Below are 12212 nucleotides of genomic sequence, written 5' to 3'. Positions count from 1 at the left end.
CAAAATGTTTTACTCTTAAAACCAGTGGCGGCTGGTATAGTTTTCTCCAGGGGGGGCTATAAATCCAAAATGGACATATACCAAAGGTTTTGGTATATGGTCCAGTCAAAGTCCAGACCTAAATCATACTGAGGATCTGTGGCAAGACTTGAAAACTGCTGTTCACTGAACCTCTTCCATCCAACCTGACTGCAGCCGTAAGGTGGTCCTATAAAGTCCTGACAAAAATGCACACCACACTTTTTATTTGTAAAAAGGTTATGAAAACCATTTATAATTTGCCTTCCATTTCAGATTTATGCTCTACTTTGCATTGGCATATCACATAAAATCCCAGTAAAATGTGTAAGTTTTGTGGCCATAATGGGACAAAGTGTGGAAAAACTCGAGGGGTTTGAATGCACTTTAAAGGCGCTGCAAAGCAACTCCAAACATTGAGCACATAAGTTTAAAAAAGCTTGTCAAATAAATAGTTACAAACCATTAAAAGTCCTTAAAGCATTAATAAATATACACAGCTGGTGGTGGGAGTCAGCTCCTCTATCCTCTCTGGCCTGAGAGTGCTTCGGGATGACACAGAACTTCCCCTCGCAGACCTGTCGCCACCATGACCCGAATGAGCTGCATTTCTGTCCTTGTTAGGACAACAGAACTCCTAACCCGGAAATGATGTCCCACCGTTTCAGGACAAGACTTTATTCCCAGTAAGGACTACTTGTCCTGACTGACAAGGTGACAAGGGAGGTGATGATACTAGAAAAACTCCTAAAGGATCAACAAAGTGTTCTCCCTATGTTTCTTGTCCGCTCATGCATGACTTCATCTTGGCCACTTTTTATTCATCAGTCAGCCATAACATTATGACCACCACAGAGTAAGGTTTTGTGGGAAAACCTGCACCTTGAAGTCATCAGGTGATAACAGGAGCATGCTGCTACAACGTATAGCGTGACCCTCACGAGATGCAACCCCCCCCCCCCGTTAGCTCAACAAATCTGACAGAAATTGTGCATGAAGTTGTGCATGATGGCAGGGACGATGTTTACGCAACAATAATGTGCGCTTTTCAGAACGGGGAACTGTCAGACCTGTAGGACCTGTTCTGTCCCTCAGAGCTCCCTGCTGCTCCCTGCTGTTTGAACTTGTTTTGAAATAGACGCAGAAAAGAAAAACAACTTGAATTAAGCAAAAACCTTCCATAGTTTCCAACTGAGGTTTTGTGGTTTTTGCTCGGTATCTTTCATTTTACACCCGGACTCATCCAAGGTTTTGAGTTTAGCACCCCGACAAAATGCTTCCTGAGGACACTGTCCCGAACCCTCTTTGCTGATGAAGTTAGTAATAATAACGATAATTATGTTGCACTTTGATATGTGAGCATTTATCACACCATTCGGATGATCCTGGGGTAATAATTACCGCCTGGCCCCATAAAGGAATAATGGTTTTGCCCGTGCCTGTGTGTGTTTTATTGAAACTTTCAGAAAGCAATAACAGGATGCACATATTTGGAATCGCCAAACTTCAAGATGACCATCGCAGCTTAACAACCTTAGCAAACACAAAAAATGGCTTCAACTCAGCCAGTTTCATAGCAATTATGCAAATGTTTGACGTGGTGGTAGCTGAGAGTCATCCTCAACACAATGAAATGGTTGTCATACTGTGGTACAAGTACCACTGGTGGTATTCACGGTTCAGTAAAGCAAAAAAAAAAAGGCAGAAACAGCCAGAAAGTGGCTCAAGCGAAATGCAATCTTGACTCCAAATGGAAACAACCCAAAACAAAAATTGCAATAAAGAATTTTTTGAGAAAATTCCAAGTGGACGATGGTCAATCAGTGAGTTTTTGACCGCTTCTACAGAACCACTGAAGTCCCCTAGAGATGACTTGGCAAAAAAAAAGGTGCAAAACGACAAAGAAATCAGATTCCAGTTACCTCAAATTTGTGTTTATATTTGTTGGCGGCCGAGAGGAAGAGCCGAGACCACGCTGTGTGTTGGAGCCATCACATCCTGGACCGCAGCCTTCAACCAGGGTTAAAGGCTGGACACTCGTCCTTTTTGTTTTATTTTTTTTCTCGTTTGGTATTTCGTTGTGATATTTGGAGATGTTAGTCATTTTCGTGCTCGTTGAGAACCAGCGTCGTATTGCATCTTAAGGTTGCACTCAGACACCAACGGTGATGCTGCTCGGGGTCATGTGCGTCACCCATCCAGAGCGACCCAAGTTTTTTTCACATGAGGCCTTTTCTGCTGCCTTTCAGTAAACGGGCTCGTCCTTTTAAAGGAAGGAAATACTGGAAAACATACCTGGATTATACCACTGCTGGCAATCATAATGTTCAGTTAACAATAAATAAATGCCATATTGAGAAGTGATAATAAATGTCTACGATTACTAAGATAATACAAATAAAAGAGAAAAACAGAAACAAATTAAATTTGGCATATGTATAGTTTTGAAGGGTTTTGTTATGAGAAATTGTAAACCAACAGTGACACATTGTGACCAATTATTTAACTACAGCCAACATACAGCTTCTCAGATTTTCAAAAATGAGCATCCGAGAGCAAATAAGTTCATCACTCAGACGGTACACACTCAGGTTTTCTGTGGTCTACTTTCTTACTTTAGTGTAAAAAAAACCCCCACTGTGTATTAAAAGATACTTCCCCTCCTCTCCCAAAAATACAAGCATTAAGGCAACAAATCAGACTACCACAGGGGCTGAATACTTTTAACTCACCACAGGTTTGTTAATGAGCCTTTTTTTCTTTGCAACAACCAAGAGAAGTGAGAAATATTTACACATCTTCAACTAAAACAGGATTTAAAATCTTACTTCTAACATACAAAACTCTTAACAACCAAGCTCCATCTTATATTAATAATCTTATTGTTCCATATTTTCCTGACAGAGCACTTCACTCTCAGCCTGCAGGTTTACTTCTGGTTCCTAGAGTTTCTAAAAGTAGCACAGGAGGCAGAGCTTTCAGTTCTCAGGCTCCTCTCTGGTGGAACCAACTTCCAGCTTCTGTCTGTGAGGCTGACACCCAGTCTGCTTTCTTTCTTTTTTGATCCCTTAGTTCTGCTGCTGTACGCTTAGACTGCTGGAGGACAAACTGACCACATTTCCTCCCTCTGCTGCTCTTTACTCTCTCTACTCTCCATGTTTGTTTTTGTATTTATTTCTATCATTAAGATGTTTTTCTACCCATAGGAACTACACCTGGACCAGTCATTCTGTGTCTGTCTTTGTCTCTTCCCCAGATGGCCGCTCGTCCTGAGTCTGGTCTATCTGACATCTCCTAATGTACTGTATGTGTCAGTGATTGTATTATTGTATTATATTCGAAGGGAATTGAACTTGCGCCAAATAAAACGGAACTGAATCAAAACTTTTAATCAGCACATTCAAAACTCTCAGTTAACATAACTCAGAAGTTTGCTTTTACTTTTATTTTAAAACATTTGAAGGGAATACAAATAACCCAGAACCTTAACAGTACTACATCTTTTAAATACAAAATGAGGAAAAAAGATGAGACTTTAAAATGTCTTTGATTGCGCTCTCGTAAAGCATTTTTAAAAAAGGTTTGACATTGCAGGTATTTAATATGAGCCAGTAAAAGAACTCAAAAGGACCGAGCAGACAAACAGGGAAAAACTAACATAGGAGATATTCGCCTGAATCCCTGTTTTTATGTCACACATTTGTCTCAATTAAAAAAAAAAAAAAAAAAAAAAAAAAAAAAACAATGAAAGGATTCTCAGAGAAGCATTGAAGTCTACGGACATCAGGGCTAACGCTTTGAAATAAGTCTTCACACACCTATTCTTCAGTTAAGCGGTTCTTTCAATAACAGGTTGCTGCAGAATTAAACAATAGTCAGGCGGCCCTGTGTTAGCACGTCCACCTAACGCTACACTACACCGTACACGTCAGCTACACAGTCCTGCACGTCCTCGGTCCTTCACTCCATGCTGTCCGGGTCCGCCTGCGCCATGTAGGCGTCCAGCTCTGCGTCCAAGTGACCCTTGGTCTTTGACATGTAGGCATCTAATTGGTTGTCCAGCTGTTCGCGGGTAACAACCGGCCGACCCACGCCTCTGCCCCGCCCACGGCCTCGACCTCCTCGGCCGGCGAATCCGCCGCGCCCGCGCAGCCCGCCGCGGCCTGTTTCAGGAAAACAAACAGAGTCTGAATGGGTGAGAAGTAAAGCCTCAGAGAGCTGAAACAAAAAAAGGGGGGAAAAAAAAGAGCTCACCTCTGCCTCGGAGAATTCCCCCTCGACCCCCTCCTCGAGACAGAGGTCCACCTCTTCCACCCAGTCCTCCGCGGAACCAGCCTCCTCTGCTGCGCATCGGGAGGCGACCAGCGAAGCCGCGACCTCGCATGGGTCCACCTGTGGTCATTCGCCTGCCTGTTAGAAACGTCGCATCACATCAGTGCAGAAAAGCCGAAACAAACAATCAAACTACAGCCTGATAGGGGAACGCTGAGCCACACGGAAAACGTTTCCCCTCCCAAAACAATCTTTTGGTTTGTCTGAAACAGAAAACTGAAAGTGCTGCATGTAAGAGGCGCTCTAACACTGATGAAACAGGAAACGAGACGTGGCGCGTGTATGTACGGCTCACACAAACTGCAAACATGAGAATAAAAAGACGAGGATGGAAAATGAACTGAATCTTTTTTTTATGGACTGACAACAAAGTGGAACTTCTTCTTTGCGTCACATTAAACTACAAACCAAAAAATGTAGGACAGGGTTCACTGGGAGTAGGATCGGTCCAAATATGTGGACATAATGGACACTTTTCAGGCCAGTGAGGGACAGCTGGAAGGAAGGTTTAAACCGTTCTCATTTCCCATGTTATTTTAAATCCATACTTTTTTCTGCAGCATTTATTTTGTTCATATTGTTCACAGTAAAATGGTGATAAAAAAACCCATTTGTCCTTAGATAATTTATTGTTTTTTTGCACGGGTTTATTTACAGCTGTTACTGTTCGTCAGCCTTGTCTGCTCAATGTAAATGAAGGTTTTGCTGTAGTTTAGAAACCACAACTGCAGCACAAATCCAAGCATGGAATCTGTTGGATTAGAGGCGGGTCTGTGGGATTGCAGTTTTAAAAGGGTTGTATTTAGGCTGTCCACACAATGTTTCTTCCCTCTAGAAGTCATTAAAAAAAAAACATTCAGGGGCTCTGAAAATGCTACTTCCTTGTGGATGCAAGGCTGAAACGATAAACAACAGCCCTCCTCGTGTGGACAGGTTGGCATACACACCCCTCAGAGAAGTCAAAGCTCCTCGGATGGATCCTCCTCTGAGTCCTCCCCTGACGCCCCGGGGTATCCCTCGCATTCCTCGCATTCCTCCTCTGCCCCCAGCAGGTCCTCCACGCATCAGGGCCCCGACGGGCCGGCCCAGCCTGGCTTGGATGCTGCCCTTCCCCAGGCGCTGCTTCAGGCTCTGCCGCAGGGTCGGGAGAAAACGAAAATACTTAAAATCAGCCAAACGGGGACGGCGAGAAACTGGAAACATCGGACACGGGATATGTTTGGGATTTATTACAGAGTTTTAGACTAAGATCATCCTGTGATGACAAGTTGTAACTGCTCCGGTCAAACCTAAAAAAAATGTTGTTATGTTCAATCTCATCTGTTAGCAGTTGAAGCGTTGAGGATGACTCTCAGCTACTACCACACCAAATGTAACTCGATGCCTGTAAAATTGACTGAATTAGAGCCATTTTTGTCCTGGCTGGGGTCAATTAGCTGCGGCGGTCATCTTACATTATGTTGTTCCCAAAAGTCGTAGATGAACATCCAGTGGTTACTTTTGAGAGTTTCTTTAAACTCTGTCCATTTCAATATTTTGACATTCATTTGAGTTTGCAGAGTTGGCATTCTGCTGTACATTTATTTATTTATTTATTTATTTGTTTGTTCAGATCAGTAAGGAAGCAGCAGCCAATCATGAGGGTAGCCAGAGTAAACTAGTAGCTTTAAGCCTGTCCAGGTCAGACTGTGAGGACGGTAGGAAATCACCTGCACTTGTATAGCGGTTTATCTAGTCCAAGAACCCCAAAGCGCTTCACACTACATTCAGTCATTCACACACTGATGGTGGAGAGCTACACCGTAGCCCTGGGCAGACTGACATCACACCGGCACCACCGAACCCTCTGACCTTTTGCGAAGTGGGGCTTGTAAATTCTGAACACTGTCGATAACTTTAAGGATTTCTTAAACCACTACACTGTATTTAAGCAGTAACAGTAAGTAAAGCATTTTGACACATCTGCAAAAAGTAACTGAATGCAGAGCTATAATGTGCATGAGGCAGCAAGCCTAAACCCTGATTAAAGATATTATTGAGCAGAATAAGCTCAAAGAATAATGATTTAGAGGGTTTATACTACTGTGGTTACTTACTGTTAGGAGGTTAATGGGACACCTAAGGCCCAGTTCAATATGTAGCTCAGTTTTAGGGTCAGATCAGAAAGGTTTGGCACAACAGATAAAGAACTAAATACCAGATGCTAATTTGTTGATTCTTTTTTCTTTTAAATCAGACAACAACCCTCCCAGAATTTAAGACAAGTAATTGTAAGATAGACTATAAAATCCAAAGATAAAAGTCTCATTGTTCTGTCTTATTTATCCTATCTGAAGCCTGTGGGTCATGGCTCAAACAAAAAAGTTTGATCAATTCCAAAACGGAAAGGCATCTCTTCTGTGAAAGAAATGCCCAAAAAGACAAAGACATTTTCATTAATTCGACGTAGGCCTGTTGAGATAAACAATAAATCAATTATTCGCACGTTAAATTAAAATGAGCTCGATAAGTTTCATTTATCGGTGTTATCGTTCCTTCGTGTCTCTCTCTCTTTCTACAAAACACGCTGGAGGACAAAAGGCTCTGGTGCTCTTCACTGACCCCGCCCTTTCTCTTAGCGTCAGGGGGGCGTGGCCTATCGCGTCAGGTAGTCAGCCGAGGCGCCTTGTCTTGTACCTCTGCAGCGTTAGCCCAAGAAACGCTGTTTGATATCGGGGGGAAAAAACCAAAATGGAACTGGTTTCAAGGTTGAAGTAACAGCAGCAAACTCGTGTTTGATCTGAACTAGCCGTCTTTGCTTTGGCGCCGAATGCTTTTGATAATCCGTTCCTCCGCTCCTTTTCTGTGGTGGCAGTTAGCAAAGCGCAGCAATAAAACACCTGACCACTTTTAGGGGGGCGCAATGATCGCCTGTAGTCTTTAACTACACTCACACTTAGGGTTGCCAACTCAGCCGCTCCAAAAAAAACGGGACGAGCCCGCCGGGGGTGGGGCTTAATGACATCATGTATGACGTCACGTGTGGCGTCACCACTTAATTATTTTTAATTCCCCAACATTTGAGTTAGATCCCCCTAAACAAAAATTATTCTCGTTTTCCTCGTCCACATCATCTCCTCTGTTATTTTCAAGACTTCCTGCGCGCATTTTCCACACGACACGTTACACAACACGCCACTTACACACGACCACGTTCCAAGTTTTCCTCACTCCCTCGCAGCACAGCGCGGCGAGCGCACTGAGCACACAGACACCCCTGCAGGGTAAGCAAGCAAGCACCAAATTTTATGCCTACAGAATAAATTATGATTTTCTGCAATATTCACTGTTTTACAAGATGTATTATGACGCACAAAAAGAAAAATGCATCTTCCCTTACATTTCACATCTCCATCTTACCCGTGAATCCGGGACAAACAGGACAAACCTTATTTGGCTGAAATACAGGACGTCCCGGCTAATACGGGACAGTTGGCAACCCTAGTCACACTGCAGGCAAAAGGGGCCAAAATCTGATTTATTTTGTCCATATGTGACTCATATCTGATTTTTTTCAAGATAGTCTGAACAACATTAATACATATTTTTAAAAAATCCATCCCTGGTCTACTTCATGTAGGAATAAATCAGATTTATATCTGATGATCCGTGTCCTGTATGACTGAGAATCTACACCAACATATTTTACTAACATTGGTGTCGGATCGTATAGATTCTAGTGTGATGGGATCGATACTACATCACTCTCGTTCCAGACGTTCAACTCCATACCGGAGCAGGCGGAAAGCAACACAAACAAATGTAAACAGTGGACGAAACAAACACATCAGATAATAATTTAGTCTGCTCCGATTCCACGACTACTTCAGAATCGATACACACGAGTTGACACGTGTAGCATCCATATTTACTTCTGTAAACACAGCGTGCTGCGCGAGACGTCATGTCTTCTGTGCATGCAGGTCATTTTAACACACTGGACCCACCTCAGACAGTTCAGTATCGCTGCACCCCTACTTCTCCCTTTCATTACATTTCATCATGTCAACCATTTCGAACAGAGGCTCTGTTTGTTAGTACTTTCTTCTAAGACATGGCGGTGGCAAAGTTTTACAGGATCTAATCTATAAGTCATAATTCAACCCTGTGGTAGGTCATCTGTGTCGGACTTGCCTGTCTGATGGTTCTACTGATGTTGATGAATATCGATTACAGCTTGATTTTACTATTTGTAGACAATCCCTAAACCCTCGTCTAACTTCCAGTGTTGCGTCTTTTTCCTCCACTACACTGAAACAAAATCTGTGTATATGTGTAAAAAAAAAGAAAAAGAACGAAGAACAATCATGTTAAAAGGATCTCCGACTAGCAGGAAAGACAGGACTTATTTGACAGACATTTGCTTCAGCTATAAAAACAGGACCAGGAAAAAAAAAAAATCTTGTAGGCTGTTTTTTTTTTTTTTTTAAACAAATTTGAAAAATAAAGTCACATGGACGTCGCCGTGTTCTTTACGCTGCGTTGCATTCTGGGTAGATGACAGACAGGTAACTCATCAAGCCCAGTGTCTGCCTCCTCCTCCCGTTCAACCTGAAACGGCTGAATGGCAGACATGACTCAGCAGGCAGCTGAAGATGAGAAGGACCAAAGGGATGAAGGAGAGACAATTGTCTAAAAGCTGTTCACGATAAGCATCCTATATACAGAAAAACAACAACATATGAACGTTTTCTCATGTATATTATATTATTACTATTATATACTGTTTAACGCACTAAAGCCTTAAAGACATGTTATTGCCACATTACGGAGCCATCAATCCATTCATTGTCTGCTGCTTGTTTTAGTTTGGGTAGCTGGAGCCTTTGGAAAAGTGAATTTTTGTCCCACTCGGACCACAGAACAATACACATCAACCCTGAGCACACGACCACATCAGTGGCAGTGCACGGCCGACCTGTGCTGCCAGGCGGATGCAGGACAGAAGACAGAGCTGGTCCGTTTAAGGAGGGGCGCCTCAGCTTTAGCGTTAGCCCTCTCTAATATACATCCCGTTAGCTCCAGAGCTAACATGATAAACACGGTAAATCATAAGTTTGTCATCTTTGATAATTTCAACAGATATATCCTGCATAAATGCATAAGGACTAATAGATTCTAAATTTATTGTCATTCATTATAACGTCTTGACTCTTTGTGTTTTAGTCTCCACTGCCACCTACACACGTCATCGCCCCAGAATGCATTGAGCAAGTAAAATATCCTCCTTAGGTCAAAAAATGTAGTACAGTAAATAGGCAATTAGGAGTTTTACTTGTCATATACAACAGCCTTTAGTAGAAGGAAATAACATATTCAGCCAAACATCTGCAAGTAGTCAAAGATCCCTTTAAGAGTCAATAAGGAAGCTTGATGTGACAAAGAAATGTAAAAATATATATAAAACATGATCTAAGTTCTTTCAGCTGCTCCCTTTTTCAGGGGTTGCCACAGCGAGTGAACTCACACGAAGGATTTGGCTATTGTTTTACGCCGGATGCCCTTCCTGCAGCAGCCTGGGCTCGAACCTGCGGCCTCAGGATTACAAGACCGCGATACTGACCACCCAGACGCCGCAGCCCCCTAAATATAAAACATGATTTAATATCTTTTATTTAAAAAGAACTACTGCTAGTAAAATATCATAGCTTATTATTATAGCTATGATAATAGGATATTTCATATAACAATATTTAAATTTAAGATATTTTAACTTTTGTCAACTTTTGTTCACAGACACAAAGGACACAAGTAAATGAGTCAAGAATCTGCATTGGACAAGGTGATGATGCTGGAACTTTTGTTTGGTGCCGTTCCAGTAAGATTTATGAAGAGGCCTGTCTGAAGAAAACAACCACATTTCCACAGTCATTGATGATATGGGGCTGCATGTAAGGCAAAGGCACTGTGGAGATGACTGTGGTTAATTCTTCTATCAATGCACAAGTTTACATTGACATTTTCGACAGTTTTCATCCTTTCAATTGAACAAATGTTTGGAGATGATGAAATAATTTTCCAAGATGACAATGCATCGTGCCATAGGGCAAAAACCGTGAAGGCATTCCTTGGAGAAAGACGCATTCAGTCGATGTCATGGCCTGCAAATAGTCCAGATCTCAACCCAATTGAAAACCTGTGGTGGAGATTGAAAAAAATGGTCCACAAGAAGGCTCCGACCTGCAAAGCTGATCTGGCAACTGCTATCAAAGAGAGTTGGCACCAAATTGATGCAGAATACTATTTGTCACTCATCGAGTCCATGCCTCAGAGGCTGAAAGCCGTTATAAAAGCCAAAGGTGGTGCAACTAAATACTAGTGATGTATTTTGAATGGTCTTTTGTTTATGTGTTTTTCATGATTCCATACTTTTTTCCTCAGAATTGAGTGATTCCATATTTATTTCCCTGTGTTTGGTCAATAAAAGTATCATTCACTGACTTTCACAATGTTTTTTTCTTCATTTCTTTGAGTGTTCCTGAAAGCCAACAAGTTGCACTTTGGAATGACCTTATTATTGTATCATGATTTTGATCTGAGTTTGTTTTACAGCATGAAATGTCTGAATGAGTGCTCATCCAAGACTGGTGATTCCATACTTTTTGCCAGGGGTTGTAGTCATGATTTGTGATTTGCAATCTTTATCAAGTACTTCTGTTTTGGAAATAAAGGTACCAAATAGAAATAAGTATTGAGATTAAAGTTATCATCAGTGGCAGGTAAAACAGCAGAAAACCAGCCGCTGATTTAAAATATGATTTAACACACAAGGGTGAAAAACCTACACAAAATATCAGCTACATTTAGTTATAGTTCTAAATTAAATCTGTTTATTGCGCAGATTAATATTTCATTTCTGTCGTTCTGCTCTGTAAAGTAACACTGGGAGCCTGATGCTAGTTAGTTAGTTGGCTGGTTAGTGAGCCTGTACCAAGCTGTCTATACAGACACGTCAATGCTGAGGCTTTTTGTAAGCATGTTTAAAATCATTGTTTCCTTCAAGAGGGGTGGGTGGTGCATCCAAGACAAGCCTGACTCTTTAATACTGAAAACCTTTTGAAACAGACCACTGTCTTTTCCACTCTGCTCTTCATACAACCAGAGTCTGAGTCTCTTTGTCTCATTAAAAGAAAGTTAAGCCATAGCAATGGCATGATAGGAAAGAAAGAAGAAGTGATTCAGAGTTGAGTTCCTTACAGCTGAAAACTGACCCACGCCTACAGATGGACTGGCATCGTGTCTAGTTTGTACCTCGCCTGTCTCCTGTTTGACAGCTGGAAATGAGCATCAGTCCCCCACAAAGAGCTGACCAACAAATAAACAGACACAAAAGCTGCATCGAATTCTTAATTTCTTTGCTTTTTTTTCTTTGAACATACAGTTGACAAACCAACAATACCGCCAGCTAGTGGGCTGGAGTGTAAAACTGCAGACCTCTGAGCTCAACGCTGTGACGCAAATAAATACAAATGATAATAAAACGTATAAATATTAGTGCATGTGTGTATATGTTGGTGAAGTTCCAATGGCTTGAGCAGGCTAACAAGGAGAAGCAGGTTGAGGCCTCAAGAAGAGCTGCACAATATTAGTAAAATTTTCACATATTTTCCTTCTATCATCACTAGTGCTGGGCGATATGGAAAAAAATTCTATATCACGATATGGATAATTTTATATCACGATAACGATATATATCACAATATACCCCAATTACGTACGTTGTCAGTTATTCTCTGAAAAATATGAAAAAATAATCTCATTTCTTACCTTTTTCAAGCTTTATTTCTAAGTGACATTTAACTGAACTTTCACAAATGAGATCT

General features: G+C 41.6%; 1 protein-coding gene across 1 annotated transcript in view; it reads right to left on the bottom strand.

Annotated features, from left to right (window-relative positions):
• Window positions 1–3441: 3441 nt before the first annotated feature.
• Window positions 3442–12212, bottom strand: part of chtopa (chromatin target of PRMT1a) — a 16011-nt gene continuing 7240 nt past the window's right edge. Inside the window, exons 4-6 of the mRNA XM_017430684.3 lie at window positions 5298–5481; window positions 4273–4428; window positions 3442–4181 (exon numbers count right to left, since the gene is read on the bottom strand). Of these exons, the coding sequence (XP_017286173.1) occupies window positions 3979–4181; window positions 4273–4428; window positions 5298–5481 (543 nt within the window). The 3' untranslated portion in view covers window positions 3442–3978. The remainder of the gene's footprint in view (window positions 4182–4272; window positions 4429–5297; window positions 5482–12212) is intronic.

Source organism: Kryptolebias marmoratus, linkage group LG5 (genome assembly GCF_001649575.2).
Source record: "Kryptolebias marmoratus isolate JLee-2015 linkage group LG5, ASM164957v2, whole genome shotgun sequence".
NCBI classification, from domain to species: Eukaryota; Metazoa; Chordata; class Actinopteri; order Cyprinodontiformes; family Rivulidae; genus Kryptolebias; species Kryptolebias marmoratus.
Note: the sequence above shows the minus strand (reverse complement) of the source record. Positions and strands in the feature narration are given on the sequence as shown.